Source organism: Phyllostomus hastatus, unplaced genomic scaffold, assembly GCF_019186645.2.
Source record: "Phyllostomus hastatus isolate PE091 unplaced genomic scaffold, TTU_PhHast_1.1 phas_scaffold_216, whole genome shotgun sequence".
NCBI lineage: Eukaryota > Metazoa > Chordata > Mammalia > Chiroptera > Phyllostomidae > Phyllostomus > Phyllostomus hastatus.
The window spans coordinates 13,398,347-13,422,835 of NW_025334018.1; the positions used below are offsets into that span (position 1 = coordinate 13,398,347).

Here is a 24,489-nt window from a genome sequence, read left to right on the forward strand (position 1 = left end):
CCAAGCTTCTCTCCCCTAAAAACTAAAGGCAAACCTGATAACTTTCCTTTCACAACTTTAGACCCTTTAGTGATTTCCCAAAATTCTTCAGTTTTCAAAAAGAATTTATTGAGAGAGAGAGAGAGAGAGAGATTGATTGAGATTGGGACTGAGATTGATTTGTTGTTGTTGTTGTGTGTCCTGATGGGGATCGGGCTTGATTGACAGCTCTCTTGCCAACAGAGTGACTCTGTCAGGGCCCCCAAGATTCTTCGTGTGGTCCTCAAGGCTCGCCACTGGCCAGCTGCAGCTCATTTCTTCAGGGTCATCTCCCCTCCCCTCCCCCCCTCCCCTCCCCTCTTCTTTCCTTTCCCTAGGAAGGGTGAAGCTGGGGATTTTTGTGTCCTTGAAACTTGCTCTACAGATGTTTGCTCAGTGTTGCTTTGAGAAACACCCTGCAGTCGTAGGTCAGGGCCCCGTGTTCTCTTCCACAGCACCTTACACATTCTGTTCTGAAGACTTGTCACCGTTCATAACACGATGTCTAGATTAGTGTCTGCCTCTCATTACTACACTGTAAGCTTCCAGGAGCCAAGCATGTGTCTAGTTTGCCGTATCTGTGTTTAGGTCAGTGTCTGGCATATAATAGGCAGTAAACTTTTATTAAAATAATGATAATGCCCTGGCCAGTGTGGCTCAGTTTGTTGGAGCATCGTCCTGTAAACCAAAGGGTCATGGGTTGGATTCCCTGTCAGGGCACATACCGCACGAAGGTGGTGGGTTTGGTGCCCCGTCTGGGCTCTCGTGAGAGGCAGCCAGTCAGTGTCTCTCGCATCGATGTTTCTTTCCCTCTCTCTCCCTCCCTCCCTCCCTTCCCCTCTCTATAAAGTCAGTAAGCATGTCCTCAGTTGAGGATTAAAAAAAAAACAAACAAAACTTGAAACTTGCCCTGGCTGGTGTGGCTCAGTGTGTTGAGTGCAGGCCTGCGAACCAAAGGATCTCCTGTTCGATTCCCTGTCAGGGCACACACCTGGGTTGCAGGCCAGGTCCCCAGAAGGGGGGCATGAGAGAGGCAACCACACATTTATGTTTCTCTTCTCTTCCTCCTTCTCTCCTTCCCTCTCTAAAAATAAATAAAATCTTAAAACCAAACAAAAAGCAGACCAAGTGATTAAGGCTTTCCCATAGTTTCTATTTTTTATTTAAAGGTATGTAAGTCTACTCCCCTGTGATAAATAAACCTCCAAGTATGTGAAAATTGTTGCATCCTCACTTTAGTCTTTTCAAGTTAAATAGTTCTGAATTACTTTTAATTTCTTTACTCTTTCTCCAATTTGTATGGTTTTCAAGTCACCATCATCTTAATTGCGCTCTTTGGCGTGTGCTCTAGTTTGAGAATTTTTTGGCCCCGAACACGGAGATAATCCAGATGTACCTGGGCGACACAGAGCATTGCCCTTAAGTACACAGTACACAAGCTAGAGGCTAACCCACCACAACACAGAGGTCATCTCACAGACATGGCTAGAACAGAATAAAAGTTTCTCGAGCATGAAGGCCACAGGTCTTCTGTGAGGCCATCCAGGATTCTGCTTTCCTTCTGTCTCTAAGTTTTGTCGTTCCCTTTGGTGTTGTCATACACACAGTTGAACCTGGCCCTGAAAAGAGGAAGTGGAGAGCAGGCCACTTACTTATTAAGACATACTCTGGAAATTGCATGTGTAACTTACGCCAACACCTCCTGCATTGGCGGGAACCTAGCCGCAGGCCCTGTTCAGCGGCCCAGGAGCCCAGCCCAGCAGGAGCCCAGCCCTGTGGTGTGCCCAGGAAGTGCTGTCACTGAAAAGAAGGGCAATAGGTAGATCAGACCCTGGGGGGGTGATCCACCGTTTGCCTGATTGGCCTTGATGTCTCATAGTGGGTGCCTGTCGAGTTTCTGGTGACACATGCTGTCCATCTTCTAACTGTGCTGTTAATTACTGAAATGCAGCACAAACATTAGCATTTATTTAAAAATTTTACTCATGTGATAGGCACTCTTAATCAACTTTATTACTACCACTATTTTTTTAAACTAGTTTAATAGTTATTAGAAACTCTTCATTTCTAGTCTCAGCAGACATAAATTTAACAATTTCTCTTTTTCAGGTTTTCTTTCTTTCCAAATAGGAAAGGATACTTCAAATTTATTTTTTATTTACATCACATATTGGTTATCCTAGGTATTTGCATTTTAAGTTGTTTACAAGTTCATTGCTGTTGAATGAAGTGGTATCTAAATTAGGAAAACTTGGAGTGCTGTGATATAAAAATATTAATTCAGTCTCCCTTTGTGTGTAAAATTTAATGTGAACTCCTTCAAATTAATATTGTGTTAAGAGTTGCATAACCTGAAAGCTGGCAGACCCAGTGAATTGAAAATTGCTAGATGGCAGTGTACTTCAGGGTTGGTCTTGAGTTACATGAGCTTTAAATTGTGATAAGTCTTAAAATTTTTTTTCTCCCATAAGATGCCACCATTATGCATAATTTGAAAGCCTTTTTTTGTAAAGGAACTTCTGATAATTGGGAGTAGTTGGAGGTTTTGGGGGGAGACTTGTATTTCTTATTACATGTAAAAGCATTCAATTTCTAGAACTGGCATTGAAGGTAAAGTCTGCTTTAATCATTTTAGGATGCTTGGCTGAGGAAAGTTAGAATAATGCCCAGAAAAGCCCCTTTCCTTCCTCTTCCTTTTGCTCTGCCCCCGCCCCCCTCGTGCACCCTCTTTCCCAGCCCTCCTCCCTGGCGTTTCACAGCATGCTGACCGCGCAGATGGAGGGAGGTAGCTAATGCAAACATGTGCAGGGTAATTGTGGCTGGGGCTGTTACGGCTGCTTAAAGGTCATCTGAGGTGACCTTGGGAGAAAGTTTTATAAGGAACTTTTAAAAACCCCTGCTATTTGAGAATCAGATCTAACACCCTTTTTCTGTGTGTATGTATATGGGTGGCAGCGATGTTAAATTGTCTGTGGAAAAAAACAGAGGGTTGGTTCTGAGAATGCTGCTAAAGAACTAATAGGAAAGAATTGTGTAAGAAACACGAGACGGTCATTCATGCTCTCTATTGAGGCAAAAGAGGTGGCATTTAAGAAAATTGCCCTGGCTGGTGTGGCCTGCCTTCGAGCTGAAGGGTCTGTCACAGGTTCACTTCCTGGTCAGGGCTTGTGCCTGGGTTTCGGGTCAGGTCCCTGGTTGGGGGCCCACGACAGGCAACTAACTGATCGTTGATGTATCTCTTGCACACTGATGTTTCTTTCCTTCTCTTTCTTCCTCCCTTTCCCTATAAATAACATCTTTAAAAAAAATAGTAGCAGTTGATTTTGTCTTGAATGTTCAAGAGAGACCCACCTTATGAAAAGGTATATGTTAGGGTTTTCAGTTAATCTCCATCTTAACTAAGGTCAAAATGCTAGGTTACTGATTCAAGGTGGAAATCCTGGTTAATCAGCATTTTTAGTCTAGTCATCTGTATACACAGGATCTATCTCTACCCTTTAGACACATTCATTCTACATTGGAGGTGGGCCCTGGCTGGTGTGGCTCACTAGGTTGGAGCGTTGTCTTGTGTGCCAAAAGGTCATGCATGGGTTGGATTCCTGGTCAGGGCACATACTGAAGGTTGCAGGTTCGATTCCCAGTTGGAGCACATATGAGAAGGCAACCAGTTGCTGTTTCTCTCTAACGCTGATGTCTCTCTTTCATTCTCTCTCGCTCCCCACACCCTTCTTCTCTAAAAGCAATGGGAAAAAAATTGTCCTCAGGTGAGGAAATAACTAACTAAATAAATAAATATGAGGTAGGAGTTTAAGAACATCCATGAAATGACTCAAAGAATAATACCAGATTGTACTGATATTGGTAGATTCCATTTGAATGCTAGGATTTTTCAAGGTTCAAATCTTGTGTGGAATATGCCCTCAATTCACTAGAGGGTTGATACAGAGAAAATGTATGTGCTTGCAGGTAACATTAGACTTCAGAAAAGGGAAAGATCCTGAAAGGTGGTCAGGAAGGCTTCCAGAAGACCAGAAGTCTCGAACTGATCATTGAAAGATAGATAAGATATGGTTTGACAGCAAAGAAGACTCTCCAAGTAGGGCAGATTCAAGAGGCAGATCGTTGCAGGTAGAAATAACTCGGGCATCACTTGGACAGGGAAGAAGATGGGCCTGACCAGGGTGGAGGGCCTTGTGTAGAGGCGGTGGGAGCCGGGGCTGGGCAGCAGTCAGCCTGGCGTCTGGCCTGCCGGTCAGGGCTCTCTAGTTAGGGAAGGCACAGTGAGCTCAGTCTGCCCTGTCCGCTTTATTGTTTCTTTACTGACTTTTTCCTAAACAAGATCACTTTAAAGTGTTTACAGAGTTCAACAATTATTATTCTCAGAGAAGTGTGAGTAAGTCTTAATGTCTTCAGTATTTCTTTGAGGTGTCTGGACCACAGACTAACTTGCACCTTGGAGTTGCTGTTCATGGAACATACACCAGTGTATTCGTCGGTCTGCTTGGGTGCTTTTCTGTAACGGTTGGCTTTGTCCAAGGTGCTGACCGTTGAGTTCTTAGAATGTAGAAGAAATAGCAGCATTGGAAACAGCACCCTGCTCTCACTGTTTCATTGCACGACGGTGTCTTTAGCCCTGTCTCCCCTCTCTCGTGTGTGTCCCAGGTCAGCAGGACGTACTGCTGCGGCACCTACCGGGCAGGCCCCATGCGGCAGATAAGTCTCGTTGGCGCGGTCGATGAAGAAGTTGGTGATTACTTCCCAGAGTTCCTCGATATGTTAGAAGAATCGCCATTTCTGAAAGTGAGTGTTAATTCACAGTATTAAAGTTCTGATCATTACTTGAGTGGACACTTTTCATGAAAAATGATTAACCCAATTTTGTCTGGTTAAAATGAATTTCTTTAAATTATTTTGTTGTTCAATTGGTTAAAATGAAATTTTATCCAATGTTTTGAATAGAAATGTTTAGTACAAAGTATTTAACCTCAGTTTTCTTTTGTATACGTAAATTACTGTCAGATATATTTATTTCCTCCTACACATACCTGAAGTAAGTTTCTTAGAGATCTCCTCTGGGTGGGGAGGTTCGCTCGTAAACAGCCCGAATGAGTCGGTGACGTGCCTCCTCTGACCCGCAGATGACGTTGCCCTGGGGCACCCTCTCCAGCCTGCGCCTCCAGTGTAGGTCCCAGAGCGACGACGGGCCGATCATGTGGGTGAGGCCGGGAGAGCAGATGATCCCCACGGCAGACATGCCAAAGTCCCCCTTCAAGAGACGACGGTAAACCGTTATTTCCCTCCAAGAGCACGGTTGAAAGTCGGTTGCTTATGAAAGTGATTGATACCTGAGCCCAGTTTGAACATCGTTTGTCTGGGTTGTGTGGAGAGCTGTTTTACTAAATCTGCCCATGGTCAGTTCCTTAGTCTGGTTCACACATCATGCAGTCATCAGAGTGAGGCATCCTGCTAAGAACATTTAATTTTTACTTCTTGTCTTAAAAAGTGGGTCCTAACTGCCTGCAGGACAAAATCCTGTGTGTGGTTGACACGGATCCTTCTTAATCTAGTCTGAGCAGCACCTCTGCAGAAGTGCCTGCTTCTCGTCCACCTGACCACACAGAGTTCAGTTTCCCTTGTGGTCTTCACGGCTCTGAGCTTTCGCTCTGTCCTTTTTTCTTGGAATGGCATCCCTTCGCCCCTCTTCCTCTCTGCCTGCCAAACTCTTGCTAGACTTTCGGACCTCTACTTAGATGTCACTTCACTTGTGAAGCCTTTTTTCTTTGTTCCTTTACCTAATTGTTTCCTTCTCTGGGTTTACATGTTCTTTTCTTTTTTTTTTTTCTTTTAACTAAGTTTTCAGGTCTTTAAGGACAGGAACTGTGTTTTGTTCTCAGTCTTTATGACATCACAGGTGATCAGGGTTTGCTGAATGAAAACAATAATGTATTCTCCATAATAACTCATATTGGGCTAATATATTTTATGTTTCAGCCACTTAAAACATGTAGATTAACTCATTCTAGTACTATGAAAAATCTTGTATAATGAGACTGAAAATGAGTATTTGCTTAGGCTACAAATAGCAACTCAAAATAAGCACCCAGAAGTGAGTAAGAATGGAGTGGTCTGGCCCTCACCTTCAAGCTCATTGGAGAATGATACCAGCGTTAAGTATGGAGTAACCTCTGGTGCTTGGGAGAGCGTATGCCCACACTCTGTAAAAACTCCGTGTGAATGCGTGGTGGTGGGGGGGGGGTAAAACCTGGCCGTGCACCAAAACAACAGTGGCTCTCTCCACCATGATGATGGATGGAAATGACCACTGTTTATTTCCGGATTCTTATAAATTTAAAAAAAAGTAGCTAATAGAAAGAAAATAAAAAGAAGGCAAAAATACCCATAGTCCCACCCATTTAGGCTTATTAACTTTTTAAGTTTTAGTCCATATAGGCTCATAAGACTTTTTAATTCAGACTGGTTCATGAAATGTTATTCCGTATATCAGGAAGTCCAGAGAGGTGGTCTCTCAGTGCCATATGGTCAGGGACTCAGTGCTCCATCCAGGAACCAGGTGTTTTCCTTTTTTCTGCTTCTGCCTTTTTTTTTTTTTTTTTTTTGCCTCGGCAGTATACTAACGGTGGCTTCCTCTATGGCTGCCGGATAGCTGGCGGTTCCAGGCACCACGTCTGGGCCTGGATATAGGTGATAGAAGGAGGGGCTGTCTTTTCTGTTTACTTCTCTTGTAAAAGCTAGAAAGCTTCCAAGAAGTCTCCTTAGCGATTTCCTCTAACAGTCCTAGCCTGAGTCAGAGTCATTTCACGCCTGTTTCCGAATCAGTCAGTGACAAGGGGAATGAGCTTACCAGGACGCGTGTCTGAGATGCCAGGACCTTCAATATTACTGTAGAGTTGGATCTGATCTTTCCAGGTAGTAGTTCAATCACAGCTTAATAATAAGTATTTCAAGTTAAAGATTACTCAGCTTTTTCCCCACCTCTGCTTGAGAAGGAAGTCGCATATGGGAGCAGATTCCTAATGAAAAGCAGAGTTCCAGCAGGAACAGGCTGAGGGCGGGCTGCGGGTGAACGTCTGCCTGTCCGCACTCCTGCCCACGTGGGTGGCGGGCAGCTGGTTCCTGTGCAGAATTTGACTTCAATTTCCCTTCATTTCTGTCTAGTCATTACCGTTGTACCTGGCGGGGTGTTTTTGTTTTGTTTTGGGTGTTTTTTTTTTTTTTTTTTTGACTTGGAAGCTTCTCCAAGGTCTGTTGGGCAGCCTGCTGCCTCTTTAGCTGCCTCCTCCTTATCGTTTACTTTGGGCCTTTGGCTTTCTCTTCTCAGTTTTATTTGTCTGAGACACTTTTAATAATTTTCTATCAGTAATTTATTTCCTTTGTTGCTTCGTATTCATTCCTTTATTACTTCAGATTATTATATTTAGAAATGTTTGAGCATATAAAAAGCAGAAGATAATATAAGCAGCTGCTATGTATTCAGTATCAGTAGCTATCAGCTCACAGCCAGTTCGGTTTCATCTGGACCCCTTCCATTCCCCATCCCCCCAACCCCCCACCCCACTGTGTTAGTGCGAAGCCTTTGCTTTCATTTGCATGTAGATACTCAGTTTGCCATCTCGAATCAAGTCTTGTAGAATGTCGTCAGAATTACAGGTGTTTTCTGAGAGTCAAAAATGACTCAGTAAAGCAATATATAGCCTTGAACTTTGAATTGTGTTTTCTGTTGCTAGGCAACCAAATTTTATATATTCACACACTGCATTTGGGCCAAAGGTACAGTTTCTTTACTATCAATACCTACCAAGAGAGGAGGCTAATCAACATTAAACATTACAATAGAGCACGTTAAAATGCTAATGATCAAAAATCATTGAACCCTCCTAGCCCACCTCTTATTTGAAATTTGGTATCTTAGCCGGCTTTTTTGCCTTATTACTATTCATACTTTTTTTCTTCCCTTTACTTCACAACCAAATCAACTCCAGATCAATGAATGAAATTAAAAATCTCCAGTACCTACCTCGGACCAGTGAACCCCGTGAAGTCCTCTTTGAAGACAGGACGAGAGCTCACGCTGATCATGTGGGTCAGGGGTTCGACTGGCAGAGCACGGCCGCTGTCGGGGTTCTGAAAGCTGTGCAGTTTGGCGAATGGTAAGTTAGGGACTCAGCAGCAGGGGTTGGCTAATGCTGTCTAAGGAAATCTGTACTCCATGGAAAAGATGGGGGACCAAATTCTAGAAAAATTGTAAAAGGCACGGAACAAAATGAAAAGTTAAAGTCTGAACCATTTTTAGGTGTACAGTTCAGTAGTGTTAAGTATATCTACATTGTTGTGAAACAGATCTCCTTAACTTTTTCATGTTGCAAAACTGAAACTTCGCATCCACAAAGAGTAATGCCCTTTTCTCCCCTACCGCAGCTCCTGTTAATTGTCATCCTCCTTTCCGTGTCTGTGCACTTGACTGTAATATTCCCTATTAGTGGGCTCATACAGTAATTGTCTTTTGTGACCGGCTTGCTTTAGTTAGCATAATATGCCCAAAGTGTGTAGCATCCTCAGGGATCATCCGTATTGTTCCATGTGTCAGTTTCCTTCTTTCTAAAGGCTGAATAGTACTCCATTATATGTATATGCCACAGGGTGTTCATCTGTTTATCCATCAGTGAACACCTGAGTTGCTTCCACCTTCCACCTTTTGGCTGATGGAACAAATACTTGGTGTCCCTGCATTTAATCTTTTTGGATCTATACCCAAAAGTGGAATTGCTGGATCATATGGTAATTCTATTTTTAACTTTCACAGGGCCTGCCATACTGTTTTTCCGTAATGGCTACACCCTTTATATTCATTTGGGGCACAGCTTTAACAAAGCTCATTCTAAAACTTTTTATTTTGCTTTGTTTTTCATATTTATGATGCCAGGACCTTCAGTATTATTATAGAGTTGGATCTGATCTTCATAAAAAATAGTTCAGTCATAGTTTGATAATAAGTATTTAAAGGTAAAGAGTATTCAGCTTTTCCTCCTTTGAAAAATGGGAGGGTGATTATTTGTGTGGCGGACGACCTCACAGGGCGGTGCAGCGATGAGGGGCCCGGCCCAGCACTGAGAGGACTGTGAGTGCATGCTGCTGGTTCGGGAGAAAACACTTTGTTTTTAGCTGCTGTGGTTTTAGTTTGGTGACAGCTAATTTTCTTTTTTAAAAACAGCTGTTTTAGTGTTTTAAAGCTGATTAAAGAAGCAAATGTATACTTTGCTCTTAGGAGCTATATATCTCTTCCTGTGCTAGAGTAGCAGTTTGAAGAACAGAAACACTGAAATTTGTCATCATTTTCCATTACTTGATTGTTTCTAAAACTCAATTTGGTTAATTTTAGGAGTGACCATCCTCGCATAACCAAAGATGTGATTTGCTTTCATGCCGAGGACTTTACCGATGTTGTCCAGAGACTGCAGTTGGACCTCCACGAACCTCCGGTTTCCCAGGTGACGACCCTTTGAATGAGATACCAGAAATAAGTCTTCCCCCATTTTATTCTTCATTTTATCTTATAGCTAGAAGCCGGGGATAGTGAATTTAATTGTACTACCATTTAAGGCTTCGTGTGGAGGGTGTCGAGCATCCCTGAAATGGTGCTCCCCGATCAGAATGCTTGCAGTCCCTCTGCTCTTCCGGCTGCCAGGTGGGCCCCGGGTGGTCCGAGGGTCCTGCTCCTCATCTGCAGCCCTGAGCAGTCTCAGCTGTGAGCCCCGTGGCACTGGTGCCCTCACCTGTGAAAGGCTGGCACACTGAGCCAGCAGATAGGTGTTGCCCTTGTGTGCAGCAAAGAAAGTCGATATTTAGCTGCAATGGAAAATACTCACGTGATCGTCTAGGCCGTCCTGACTTGCGCCCGTCCTCTGCTGCTGGAGAGGCAGTGAAATAAGAGAAGTGTTTGTCAAGCATTACAGGAAATTTAAAAGCTGTGTATTATTTCATATTTCTTTAGCTTTAATTTGGCCCCACTGGTTTTCTGTGCTAATGATAATATTTTATTTTGTTAAATGATGTATTTTACTTTAAAGTCTCATGCAAACTTTTTCTTCTCTTCAGTGTGTGCAGTGGGTGGATGAAGCGAAACTGAACCAAATGCGGCGGGAAGGCATTCGTTACGCCAGAATCCAGCTCTGTGACAATGACATCTACTTCATCCCCAGGAACGTCATCCACCAGTTCAAGACGGTGTCAGCCGTGTGCAGCCTGGCCTGGCACATAAGGCTCAAACAGTACCACCCAGCTGTGGAAGCCACGCAGAGCACAGAGAGCAGTTCTGAGGCGGACCGCGACCTAGCTGGAAAGCGAGAATTGGAGGTCGACCCCCAGTGCGTGAGGATAAAAACTGAACCCGAGGAAACCTGCACCGAAATGCAGCTTCTGGCGGCCGCGTCGTCGTCCTTCCCACCCCCCTCGGAGCTTCGTCTGCGGCAAGAGCCGCTGGCTCAGCCGGCCCCAGCCCTGAAGGCGGAGAGCAGACTGGACTCTGAGCAGCAACACAAGCCGCAGGAGCACGCGGGCACTCCTGTGTGACATGTACATACTCCAACACGTTTTTTAACTTTTTTAAATTTTGATGTGAAGTTATAGTTTTATAACTGGCTTAAGTTAAGTTTTATCGGAGAAATCTTGCCTATAATTCTATAAAGAGAAATGACATTCCACAAATGTCAAGCGTATCTTTTTTACACAGATGATGCAAAGTTAAGAGTTGTATCTTATCCCGTTAGTACAGTGTGTAATAGTGGGTCTGCTGCTACTTTCTGTTTTAAGGTGTGAGGTAATAATTCAATCTCTTCTTCAAATCAGAATAACTCTCTGGAATGACAGGTTGTTTTTTTTTTTGGTAAATTATTCACTTCCCTTAATTTTATCTTGTCTCTTGCCATAGTTGCTGTTTTTATGATGGAAGATTAGATTTATGGCTGAGTACTCTGTCTTTATGGCACAGATTCAATGTCTACAGTAGAAACAGCACAGGTCGAAGGGAGGAGTTCCTGTGTCTCGTTCAGAGGCAAGTCAGCTGTTTAGTTCCAACCATAAAGAACAGGTAGTTTCCAAGGAAAATTTAGTGGCTCTCTGGTTTAACAAAAGAGAACGCACAGCACTTTCTTATCCAAGCTATATTTTTTTGTATCTGTTATTTAAAGCCCAGTGCATATTTCAATTAAAAATAGCTAAAGATAAATAGTCCTTGGTCATTCATTATCCTGGTTTGTTAATCTTTCTAGAATACAAGGTAACTGGGGGAGCTATTTTGTGTAAAAGAGATAATGTTGGTGTGATACTCTTATTTTTCTGCTTCCTGGCTTCCTCACAGTCTGTGTGGATACTTTTGCTTCCCAAACTGATCACGAATATCCACCTTAGAGAATGATATCAATCTTTCTGATGAGGTTGCCGTGTTTTGTGCATGAAACAGGAAAAATTCTTTCTGTCACCTGGCACCAATGTCTTCATGACAAAGATCGACTTTTGAGACACTTCAACTCACAGTTTTAACTGGTGAATACCGGAGTTTATTTACTGTTACTCTGTGTTGTTATTTTCCAATAAAAATATGGCACTAGACTTCATCCTAGAGTTCTGGGTAGCCCAATGCTTAGTGCCTGAGTATTTAATTTTTTTTTTTAACAGGCACAGTTCATATAGCTGGTGTAGTCTTTCTGTTGTTTTAGAATATTAAAGTGATACACATTTTACTTTCTCTTAGTTAATATTATAGGCCTTTTGTTTATTACAGGAAGAGTCCTCCCCACACCTAAGGCCAGATTCTTATATCTACCTGATTATAGTGCAATTTGGAGATTTTTTCCTGGAGGGTGAGATTTGGAATATTTACATTAACATAGGCAAAAAAAGATGCTGCTTTGTTATGTCTGTCACCATGGAAACGTAGCCGCATCTTTTGAAATATCAAATATGAATTTTCTCTAAAATATTCTGAAATAGGTTAAATCTTATATAAATATTACTTTGTGCAATATTGTTGTGTAGTTAAATGCATATTAGCAAAGTATAGAGGTCACTGTGTAAACCGATAGGAAAGTAACCATCAGCAAATACTGCAGTGATTAGTTAGAATCTGTATTATTCCTTATATATATATGTATATGTATGTATTCTCTGTTAAAAAGGATAAAGACTAATAGAGAAACATTTCAATGTAAACCATTTATGAATTGGAAGTGATGTTGGTTTTAGTTATCTCTGTAAATAAGGTAATTAGAATGGTATGAAAAGTAATGTGATTATTGCAGGGGTGTTTTTAAATCTTGGGTATAAATTCTGGGGTAAATTCTAGTTTATCAAGACTAGTTTTTAAGGGACCTGCCTTTGAGGGTATTTTTTTTTATTGTTGGGGGTGGGGGGTTTAATCATAAAGTATGTGGGTTTGGGTTCGTTTTTGTTTTTGATTTTCTGTCCGGAAGAATTTCATAGAGCTTTACTAGGCTGTGCAAAGTAAAATTCTTCTCAGGCAACATTTGTTTTTTAAAATAATCATGAAGAACAAGGTTGCTAAAGCAAAAACTTTTTTATTTTTATTTTTCTTGTCTTCCAAGATCCGATTTCCCCACCTCCCACTTGCCATCCAGCAGATGCCATCTGCCATCTAAGCTGGTCATTGCTAACAAGCAAGGGGACTGTCTCCTGACAGCCAGCACTGTGTGTGACCACTCAGGAACCGGCGGATCTGCAAAGACCTGCAATCAAAAGCAAATCCCCACTTTCCTTTAATAAACATTCTACCCTCACCTCCAATAGAAACACATTAAAAGAGTATGAAAATGTTTAAAATCATGTACTACTTAATTCATTGTATGTTAGAAATGCAATAGGGAGAGAGAAACATTTAGCTAGTCATGTATCTGGAAACTCTGAATGTCCTACGTGAGTGAGTATTAGATTTTAATAGCATGCTTTAAAGACTGAGGAATATAAAAGCCCAAGTTTTGAGTTTCTTACCGCTTTCAAAGCTGTATCCTAGTTTAGTGATACAAGTGATCTTAACTTTTCTAAATCATTAAATTATTTGGTTTGGTGGAGTGAGGCATGGAGCAAACTGGCGTCTTCTGATTTGTAAAGTAGTGATGGCAGTGAACTTGTAACTGAGATTTAAGCTGATCTTCCTTTTTTGGTATTTTATCCGTTGTGCCAACTCTTTGAGATAACTTGCAGAATGTCGCTCTAAGTTTTAGTATTTTGTGGAGCACATTATTTTTAAATGTGCTATGGAAAGGACCCAGTATGTGAATATTTCTAACTTAGTAACTAGAATGATTTATGGTATTTACTAATAAGAATAAAAGTCTTCCCCCTTCCCCAGAAGTCATTCTGTAATTATACCAAGATATGCTCGGGCTAGGATTAGGATTCAAAGATGTATTCCAAATTCATAAAGCAATAATAATAAAAATCTGTGTATGAGTGTTCCCCTCCAAAGTTTTAACTCTTTAAAAATGAATTTCTAGGCTTAATTGTATGTGTATTCATTTGCTTATTCAGCACTTAAACAATTGGTTTCACTGGCATTTCAGTATTTTTACAGACTTTTGAAAGGTGCCCTTTCCCCATAGACACAGTCAGAATATCAGATGACTAGTATTACAAACTCTTGTAGGGAAAAGGAGCTTATTAAATCAAATTCTTCACTAAACCTGAGGAAAAGAGGTGTTGCATTGTCTTTCATCAGTCTTAATAGGCATGAAATTCATACTTCATGCTGGGGCAACTTCTGCTTATTGCCTTCCCCTCTATAAATATTGTCTAGGACGAAAGCTAATTAAGGAACAAGACTCCAAAATTCAGGAAAACCTTTAATGAATATATTCTTGATCATTAATATGAGTCCTTAATATTTTCATCGGTATTTGCCATTAAAAATTTGTTTATACCTGCAGGATAATTGAGTTTGTGTCTTTCTAATAAATCTGTTTTGTCATTGCTAGAGGTTTTCTAAAAAGAACTTTTTGACTAGTACATGCCAGAGGTTCATATTTCTGCTAAGTTTTGTTGTTTTAAAAAAAACAGGTTGTAGTTGTATTTATTGGTCATGCAGTAAGTAGAGGAAATGTACAAGAGGTGTTTTGCTTTAGCATATAAGGGACCTGACCCTCATGCGGAAGAGCTTGTTGCTTTAAAAGCAAGTATCTCTCCATAAATGTTATGGCCTTCCATTTTCTTCATACATTTTTTAGGATCCACTTGTGCATGTAGTTGAGACCACTGTCTCTTAATATAGCACTTTTCAATTCTCTCTGAAGAAATACTTACGTACTACTTCTTTCACATGTTGTAAATTTTCATGTAATAGTGTTTTTTATTTTTGTGACTAAACTCCATTTTGATTGGCAGCTAAGACTTTTTTTTCCCTGTGGCTTTAATTTATCTAAGAGGTCTTTGCATATAGATGAAATGTATAATTTGCCTGGCGGACTATTTGCGTTGTGTGGCCTTAGTTTGTTTATTGACATTAACAAGTGTTTTAAAAAGGTTTTTAATGAATAGTCTTAAATCTAAATTTGTGTGAATAATCTTTTAGCACAGTGCTTTTTTTGTAGCTGTCTAAGTGTGTTAAATTGTTAAGCTATCTCTTTGTAAAATAGGACAATGGAATGCATAGAGGTTTTTTTTTCCTGTAAAGTATTTTTTTAATAAACAAAGTCTGATTTGTCCTTTACTGATGTTTTGTGATAAAGTGAATCACACATGTGAATTCTAAGCCACCTGGTACCTTTTAAAAAAGTATTTAATCCCCCTAGTCCAATCTATGTCCTCTGTTATTTCCTGCTATTTTAGAAAAGGTCCTGGGTGTCTGGGAGAAATCCCATCCATATTGAGACACAACTAGTTTGGGGAAAGAAGAAAAGCCACACTTGGCATTTGTTTATACCTACTTTTGAGGACAACCTTAGGTTTTGATTCTGCTGGTGTTGGTGTTACTGAAAGTGCATGATCAACACGCATGCCGTGTTGATCAGGGTGGTGCGTGGAGGTGCCGTCGATGTGTTGACTTACAATGCAGTGGATTTTTCCCCTCATTCGTTTCATCTGTGTGAACGTGTCCTAAGTACCGTTAGCCCTTGGTTCTGACTAGTAAAGGAAAAGAAAGGGAACGAGTGTTTTTTGAGTTAACTGTGGTGGGCCAGACACTTAAATATGAGGGTATCTCAATTCTCAGTCTTTAAGTAGGAAAGGAACAAGACAGTCTTTATCACACAGGTGAGAACACAGGCCTGCTGGGCCGAGGAGCAGGGATCTGGAGGCAGTTCAGGTTCAAAGCCCACCTTCGTGCAGGGACAGCCTTAGGAAGCCCTTGAAAAGTACAAAGGAGCTTCTGAAGGAGAATTTGCAACTTATTGTTTTTCCTTCATGTGATCGACCTGATGCTGTTCTTCCATAACGCCACAAAAGGCCTTTTTCCGGTGCTGAGCGGGGAAGTAAAATGTTTTTGCTGTTAATGTAATTTAAAGCAAATATTTAGCTATACAAAACAAAAAAAAGACTTTTTCATTGTCATTTATCCCGTTTTATAAGTTGGCCATTTGTCTCGAAACCCAACAGATTTGTGATGTTTGGCTTAGAAGGGCAAAGCTGACAAGAAGCAAAAGCCAAGAAAGGGAAACCAGTGCCCATTTGCCATTTAAAAATTAGCCTGGGTGAAGTCATTTTAAATTCTGTGGGAGATACCTTTATCTTCTCGCTAGATTTTCCTCATTGATAAGATGTGGGTAACTTCCACCTGAAGTCGATTAATGGATGCTTGGAGGTGCCTGTAAAACATCCAGAATCATACTTAAGAGTTTCTGAAGTGGCAGCTAGTGTAGCCATTACACCTGTGATTAGCTTTCCCTGATTCGAGTGCCACGGGCAGGCCAGCAAGGAGCCTGCCGCAGTGGAGGTGAGGTGGCTGTTGGGTGGTCCGTGTTTCATTAATGACAAACACAACAACTGTACAGAGGAGGAAAGCGACTTAAAACTTAACACATCCTGAAATCCTCACGTTGGGGAGCAGCCGTTCCTTTCTCCTGACCTCCGTCAGCCTGCTTGGATTCTTAACCTGGAAACAGTGCTTCCCGCCGCCACCTCCCCCTACTCTAATTTGGGAAGGTGCCCTGCTTTTGCCCAAGCCTCGCCCCCTCCTCATCCTTTGCCCCTGAGCACCCCAAAGCCTGACTCAGGGGGAGAGGTAACTAAGCCGCAGCCTGTCAGGCCCTTCGTCCCAGCCCAGTGTAAATCGGTAACATTCGTTCATTCAGCCAAGATTGAACACATGTGCGCCAGGCTCGTGCGGGGCGTGGAGCCCACGAGCCCGTTGGGGAAGACCGGTATCAACAACAAAGCACAAAGAAATGAGCGGGAACTATTAGAATATCAAGAGCGACTTCCTTTAGATCGGTAGCGGGAAAAGCCACTTGTGAGGAAGCGACCTGCGTGGGGGGCGACCTGGGGCGGCTGCTCAGGGCCGCGACTGCCAGCGGCTCCCCAGCCCCTGCATCCGGGAGTCTGGCTCGAGGCTCGTGCCGGCAGGCCCGGGCCGGGGCGGAGCCACCTCCGCGATAAAACCCGGAAAGCGGAAGCCGCGGCCGGCGGCACGGGGTCCGCAGAGCCGCAGTCGCCCGCTCTCGGCAGCTGAGTCACGGCCCGGACCGCGAGGACGCGCGTCCGTTGCCCCGAGGCAGCCGCCTTCCGGGCCTGGGGGGCCTCGGCCGCTGACTTTTCCGGCCAGGCACACAGCCTTTCGCTGTTGCCGTGACGACGGGTGGCCTAACAAAGTCCCCTGTTCCCCTTCGCTTTTTATCGCCCCCCTTCTTTCCCAGTTCATTCTTTGCTTATTGTACGGTCACTCCGTTGACCTCGTAGGTAGAGCTTGGGGGACGCCGGGTCTGTGGTAACAGATTGTCCTCGGGGCGTCGGGAGGACTGCTGCCTCCTTCACTGCGGCGGCCGCTGCGGTCTCCATGGTAACGGCCCCGCCAGCGTCTCCGCCTCCATGGGAAGATGCCGCCCGCCGGGCCTGCCGCCTAGCCCCCAGCCTCACGGCCCGGCTGGGTCCACTGAAGGGGAAGGTCCCGGCCGCCAGACTGCCGGGCAGCGGGCACTAGGTGAGAGCCGGACGCCGGGGAGCGCCGGGGAGCGCCGGGGAGGGTGGGGGTGGGGACAGGTGGGCAGGTCAGCGACGGCGACCTCCCCTCCCCTCCCCCCCCTTCCCCTTCCCCTTCCCCGTGTCCACGGACACACTCGCGTGAAACATTGCGGAGACGCTGCTGTGGTCGCCGCTGCGCCAGAGGCTTTTGGCTCGCTTTTGTTTTTATTTTATTTTATCTTTTCCTGGCAAACAGCCGGAGAGCCAGACGGCTGCTCCCGGAGAGGCCGAGAAAAGCGGTTTTTGAGCTCTACCCAAACTGGGATGAGTGCCTTTCAGCAGCGGGACTCACTCCGGTTTTCCTTCATTTGCAGTGACATCCCATCCTCTGGCTGGACACACACATGGCCTCAAATGAGAGAGATGCTATATCGTGGTACCAAAAGAAGGTAATGTCAGTGTTTTTTACTGATAAAGCACACTCCCTGCCAGAGCTCCCACAAAGAGTTTCACGTTAGTTTCCCCCAGGTACTCTTCCATGGTCTCTTTCAACATACAGGGAAAAACGGTGGACAAGGTTGTTAGGTCTCTTAAACCCCGTCCCAGGTCCCCGAGTAAGATTTTCAAGTCACTTCCTTTCTTCAGGCCACATCCATAATGCCCCAGGAATGCTGTGAAACTCTGTTTATGACCAAACTGCTCTTTTAGACGTGAAACTTGTATCTGTGCGTTCAGAAGGGTGCTGTCGACAATCTTATTGAGCTGTTTGTCCCTTACCGTTTATCGTCTCTAGTTTTCCTGAGGAAGTGGAAACATATTTTAGATATCACCCAGATAACTTACTTAAACTCTGAGCAGCACATTTTCCAGTATCATAATTGATATGTAATAGTTATGACTGTGGTGAGGTTTGATCTTCATAAAAGGATTTCCTTTGCATCATTTAAATAGCCTCCTCCCTATTTCAGATTGGAGCATATGATCAGCAGATATGGGAAAAGTCCATTGAACAGACTCAGATTAAGGTAAATTGATTTCTTGGCTTCTAGCTTTTGTCTTACTGCGTTAGTGGAAAGAGTGGATTGTACTTTTAAAAAAGCTGCACTTACCCACCATGGATGGCATTCTGTATTCTTTGAAGTTTATGAGACAAACAGCACTGCAAGCAGAATGGGAAATGACAGTCGCCTTTTGGCCTCAGCACCGGGAATGGAAAAGAGCGGTTGGTCTGGGGTGAACTAGAAAGCAAATGCCCCATGTTAAATGGGGCTGTGGCTTCTTAACTCTGCCTGGTGTTGCTCTGTGCCGGTGTCGGCCCACTGTTGGCTGAGCTTCAGAGTTTTCAGGAGAACCTGGGAACGGGCATTTTTGTATGAACTATCTGGATATTTTTGGAGCTAGGCCCTGTCTTCTCTTCCCCTCTCCTTCCCATTCCCCCCCACTGCTCTTCCTCTTCCCCTGCAAACGAAATAAAATCCATCTGTGACCCGAATCACCTTTTCAGTTACTGGTTTAGAGCAAACTTTTTTCTACAGTGCTGTTAGAACTGAGCAAATTCTTGGGGTTATTTCATGCTCACTCAGCAGCCAAAACTGACATATGATTCAGAGTGCCGGTTCATTAATTTGTAACAGGGGAGGGGGGATTAAATATTCTAACATTCCAAAGTCAGGACTGTGGGGTCAACAAATACGTGGAGGGAGAGGGCGATAGTCACGGAAAGGTTGCTCTGGAGCCCCGTGTTTATAGGCCCATCAACTGGAAAGGTGTTTGAGCTATGTGGTGCTTGGCTAATGTCACAATTTTGTATAGTCCTTGGTTTTCTTGTTTGTATGAATGAGAGATGGAGTTAGGGTGAATAAATCCCCCAACCTAATTTTGTCACTATTAAATGCACTCCTGTTACTCTTTTGTGAGAGGCTGAAAGTATTGATAGTACACGTGGTGTAGTGCACAGGTGCCAAATGCAAGGCCTGGGGGCTGAATCCTGCCGGCACCTTGTTTCTACCCGGCAGCAGTGCTGAGCTCTCACTTAGCTGTTAAGGAGTGGTTACAGTTATCCAGTCCTAAAATTACATTCGGCCCTTTGAAGGCATCCTGAGGCTGATGTGGCCCCCGGTGAAAATGAGTTTAACAGCCCTGGAGTAGTGGAAAGAGCACAGAACTGGGAGTTAGATCTCCTCTGAGATCTCTGGCCCCGTCTGGAACATGCCTTATACTTCGTCTGGGTTTGGTTTCTTCATCCTTCAGAGGATTTTTACTTACTACCATAGAATTTCCTTACGTATCTTCTTTCCCTACCCAATTTAAGCATTTTGTCTACTTCTACTTCCAAGCCATTTTGGACATACCTTCCTTTTAGTGCACTTGATCAGAGTTACTTGTTAGCCTGTGCATCTTCATTGGCCGCAAGGGCAGGGATTGTATTTGTGTCTCACTCTTAGAACAACTCGATTCATAATGTGAACTCTGTCTGTTGCTATAAATCAGGGCTGTCAAACTCATTTTCACTGGGGGCCACATCAGCCTCAAGGTTGCCTTCAAAGGGCCGAATGTGATTTTAGGACTGGATAAATGTAACTGCTCCTTAATGAGGGGCAAGGAGCTGGGCGCTGCTGCCAGGTAGAAACAAGGGGCTGGGCCGGATAAAACGAGGTGGAGGGCTGGGTTTGGCCTGTGGGCCTTGTGTTTGCCACCTGTGCTGTATTTAATTGAACCCCATCTATTATGTATATTGTTATTTATTGTTCTCTCATAAGGTAATCAATCTACCTAAGAACTTCTTGGTGTATACTTTTAAGTTTAGTAGTGGTGGAAAGAATAAAATGAAAGACAACACTAAACATACCCACGTGTCCTGGGTGCTTAGGATGCACTCGTAAGGTAGACATGGTTCTTGCTTTCATGAATTCTACAGTCTGACGGTGGTGGGAGAACAGCCAAGAAGTCTTTTTAAATGTTTAAGTCTTAGACAAAAATTGACCAAAATATAGGATACAAAGAAGTATTTAATGCAGTTTAAAAATAGATTACACAAAGATAAATATTTTGAAAACAAATACAATTTGAAGACAAATATATAAATATTTTGAAAACAAAAATTAAAAAGTTAAAAAAAATAGTATTAACATCAGGCCACAGTACAATAAAATTAGAAATTGCATAATACAATTCAAAACTGCAAAAGATGTAAAAATCTTAAAAATCGTAACTTGGATTATGAACAGTGGCATGAACTCTTCCACAAACATTTATTGAGCTACTATAGAGAAGAAAACATTCTGCTGGGTCCTGAGCACGAGAGAGAGAGAGAATATTTATAAACAGAAGCACAGTGCCTATTTAAGGGGAGAGCAGGAGTCCAGTCTGACTTGAGTGGCAGGTGTGTGGATGAGCTGATAGGCCGCAATCAGTGTGGGCTGGCTTGATTGTTTTACCGAAACACTTTACCAAATACTTTAGATATTACTCTGTAGAAAATGGAAAAATTTTTATGGCTTTTGAGAGGGGCTATATTCTAGCTGTATTTTTGAAGGATAGAAATAATATAGACACTAAAACAAAATCTATGGAATTTTTTCAAATACTTGATGAAATGATATCACTCAGAATGTCTATGTTCACAAAAAAGTCTAGATTGCGAAGAAAGTACAGTGATTTAAGTTCATATATGAAGAATCTAGAGAAAGAAAACAGTGAGTCAAAGTAAAGAAGAGAAAGAAATGTCAAAATTAAAACAGAAACAGTCCTTATGAATTCTTCATTTAACAATATCCATTGAGTTCCTCCCTAGTGTGTGGCAGGCAGCAGGCCCGGCACTTTGTCTAAATAAGAATGAGCAGAAGCACTCAGCCGTTTTCTTTTCATGAAGTTTGCAGTGAACTGGGAGAGAAACAGTAATAAAAATAATCCCAATGAATAAAAATTACTTTGTGAATGAAAGCGTTTTAAATCTTGAATGTGTTGATGGTTGTACTATAAACTTACTAGAAACCTACCTGATTAATGACTAAAATGGTACACCTAAAATGAGTGTTTTATACTATGCTAATTATACTTCAACATACCTACTTTCTTTAATCAGCAATAGAAAAAATAGGAGCGATCATAATGTACACAAGGAATTCATACATATTCCCAATGAAAATTGTTTCCTAAAATTTCTTAATTGAGAGAATGTATTAAGTCTAAGGTCTAACATTATTTTTAGAATGAAGCTCAATTTAGTTGTCCCCCTCCCCACCCTGCAAAAGAAGACAGTAAAACAAGAATGGCTTCTCTTAGCTACTGTTTAACATGCTGTTTGAGATGTATTTGCTCAGGCAAGCGAAACATTCTAATGCGTCATTATTTTTAAAAATATTTTTATTTTTTTCTTTAACTTTTCTCTAACATTAGAATAACAAAACTTAGTGTTAGAGAATCACATCATTTTCATCTAAAAAATTTTAGAAGGCTGACCCTGAGCACAGAGGCAACTTCAGCTGTGTTCGTAATGTTTTATTTCTTAAGCTGGATGGTGGGCACAAGACAGAGGATGAGACACATCCTTAAAGATGACAGTTTGAACGTGTGCATTAACCTCCCCCGATCTATTCTAAAACGCCTCTAAAATTACAGTAAATAAGAAAAAGGTATCAGCCCTCAAGGATTAAAAGCATGGAAGAAAAGACTGCAGTAAATGAGAGCTATTAACACAATTTGAAAAGTTGGAAAGTGAAGTAAAAATGTAAGGTGTGTGTAGTAGGGGATGACAATAAAGAACAAATGAACTCCTTGTTCAAAACCCTTGTACTTAATTTCTGAAAGGCTCAGGAGTTAGATGCAACAGGCAGGCGTATCTGCGGGAATGAGGTGGAACTGAAAGTACGGAAACATTTGTTTGAGCATGCGCGTAAGGGGCCTATCCCCAGGTGCTCTTCCTGGCTCTACAGGGCCGCGTAGTGACCCTTAGCTTCCTCCAGCGGAAGATGGGACTGGGGCTTGTTCCCTGGAGGCGGAACCAGAGACGTCCTGGATTCTGGAACGCCAGTCACAAAGGGGAGTGCGGTGAAATGCTGTATAAACGATGGAGGTTAAGTACACATCTGGTGGCCAGCTTTGTGATCCCAAATAGAAGTGAATTCCCTTTTTCAAAAAAAAATTTTAAATATTTTATTTATTTATTTTTAGAGAGGGGAAGGAAGGGAGAAAGAGAGAAACGTCAATGTGTGGTTGCCTTTTGCATGAGGGCACCTGGCCCTCAAGGCAGGCATGTGCCCCGACTGGGAATTGAACTGGCAACCCTGTGGTTCACAGGCCAGCAGTCAATCCACAGTCCCTCGAGCCACACCAGCCAGGGCTGGAATTCTTTTTGTAGAAACGGACTGGCTAAAGAGAAAAGACCCCGGGATATCGGAAGTGGGGTGGTCGGCTACCTCTCTGAGGTGAGGCCCACTGTTCAACAAGCTCCACCCACTGCACCCTGAACTTGGATTCAGCGTGTTAGCGCCTCCCTCTTACGGGTAATTGAAGAACATCAGATATTTAAGACCTAAAGAAGAAAAGGAAAGAGATAAAACAAGTGATTTAGGAATCATAAGAACATTATTTTTAAAGACACAATTATTTTATTTAAAGACCCGGGTACATTTTTGGGGGGTATCAGGGTAATGTTAACCTCATAAAATGAGTTAGGAATTATTCTCTCCTATTTGATTATTTTTTGGAAGAGTTGGAGAAAGGTTGGTATTAAATCTTTCAGTGTTTGGTAGGATTCATCAGTGAAGCCACCTGGTCCTGACCTCCATTTTTCGGATGGTTTTTGATTACCCTTTCAATTTACTTACTGTTGATCCGTCTAGTTGGGTTTTTCGGTTCTTCGTGGTTCAGTCTAGGAAGGTTACATTTTTCTAAGAATTTGTTGTTTCTTCTAGGTTATCAAATTTGGTGGTGTATAGCTTTTCATAGTATCCTTGAATAGTCCTTTGTATTTATGTGGTATCTGTTGTAACTTCTCTTCCGTTTCTGATTTTGAGTGCTTTTTCTTTTTTCCTTAGCGAGCCAGAGATTTGTCAATTTCATCTCTTTTCAAAAAACACCCAGCTTATTGTTCCATTATTTTTTTTTCTATTATCTATTTGTTCTCTTTAATTCTAAGTTTTATTTTCTTCTGCTGACTTTGGGCTTCATTTGTTCTTGTATTAGTTCTTTAAGGTGAAATGTTAGATTTTTTATTTGAAATTTTTCTTTTTTCTTGAGGTAGGACTGTGATGCTATAAAGTTCCCTGTTAGGACTGCTTTTGCTGCGTCCTCCAAATTTTATGTCCCCTCATCATTCTTTTTTGTCCCTGTGCTTTTATTCTATGACCCAGTAGTGTTCAGTAGCATGTGGTTTGATCTCTGCTTTATTTGTGGCTTTTCCAACTTTTTTCTTGGGCTTAATTTCCAGTCTCATACCAGTTTGGCTGGAATATCTGCTTGGCATGATTTCAGTTGTCTTAAGTTTATTTGTCAAGACTAGTTTTGTGCCCTGACATACAGTCTGTTCTTGAGAATGTTCTGTATCCACTTGAGAGGAATGTGTATTCTGTTATTTTGAATAAAAAGCTCTGTAAATACCGATTTTGTCTATCTGGTCTAATATGTCATTAAAGACCATTATTTCCTTATTGGCTTTCTGCTTGGGTGAGCTATCCTTTGCTGTAAACGGAGCATTTAGGTCTCCGACTACAATTGTGTTTTTGTCAGTTTCTCCCTTTAATTCTGTTAGTAATTGCTTTATATGTTTTGGTGCTTCCAGATTGGGTGCATAGTTATTGAAAAGTGTTATATCTTGTATTGTTCTCTTTATCATTATAAATGTTTATTTCTCTCTTTTGTTACTTTTTTTATCTTGAAACCTATTTTGTCTGAAATAAGGATGGTTACACCTGTTTTTTTCCCCTCTGGATGCCATTTGCTTGGGGTACCATCTTCCGGCCCTTCACTTGGCGTCTTTGTTTGTCTTTGTAGCCAACATGGGTCTCCTGAAGGCCACATAGCGTTGGGTCTTGTTTTGTAACCCATCCTGCCACTCTGCACCTTTTAATGGGTGAATCAGTGCATTTACATTTAGGGCGGTCCTCACTGTGTAAGGACTTCCTGCAGCTGTGCTGTCTTTCGTGTTTTGGTTGCTCTGTGTCTGCCTTGTTTCTGTCTGCTACTGGAGTTTGGTGGTAATCTATTACTTTTGTCTTCGTTTCCACTTTTTTTTTTTATGTTGTGTCTCAGGTCTAGATTTTTGTTTTGAGGTTACTATCATGTTCGTGTAGAAAGTAGTTTCATATGTGTACTAGTAGTCCTTTCTCTCCT

General features: G+C 42.2%; 2 protein-coding genes across 2 annotated transcripts in view; both read left to right on the forward strand.

Moving 5' to 3' along the window:
* RSBN1 (round spermatid basic protein 1) overlaps window positions 1-14,752 on the forward strand; it is a 40,859-nt gene extending 26,107 nt beyond the window's left edge. The window contains exons 3-7 of the mRNA XM_045816704.1: window positions 4,681-4,818; window positions 5,157-5,299; window positions 8,019-8,186; window positions 9,416-9,524; window positions 10,132-14,752. Of these exons, the coding sequence (XP_045672660.1) occupies window positions 4,681-4,818; window positions 5,157-5,299; window positions 8,019-8,186; window positions 9,416-9,524; window positions 10,132-10,605 (1,032 nt within the window). The 3' untranslated portion in view covers window positions 10,606-14,752. The remainder of the gene's footprint in view (window positions 1-4,680; window positions 4,819-5,156; window positions 5,300-8,018; window positions 8,187-9,415; window positions 9,525-10,131) is intronic.
* A 1,901-nt stretch (window positions 14,753-16,653) lies between these two features.
* Window positions 16,654-24,489, forward strand: part of PHTF1 (putative homeodomain transcription factor 1) — a 44,640-nt gene continuing 36,804 nt past the window's right edge. The window contains exons 1-3 of the mRNA XM_045816638.1: window positions 16,654-17,176; window positions 17,532-17,606; window positions 18,126-18,182. Coding sequence (XP_045672594.1) covers window positions 17,562-17,606; window positions 18,126-18,182 — 102 coding nt within the window. The 5' untranslated portion in view covers window positions 16,654-17,176; window positions 17,532-17,561. The remainder of the gene's footprint in view (window positions 17,177-17,531; window positions 17,607-18,125; window positions 18,183-24,489) is intronic.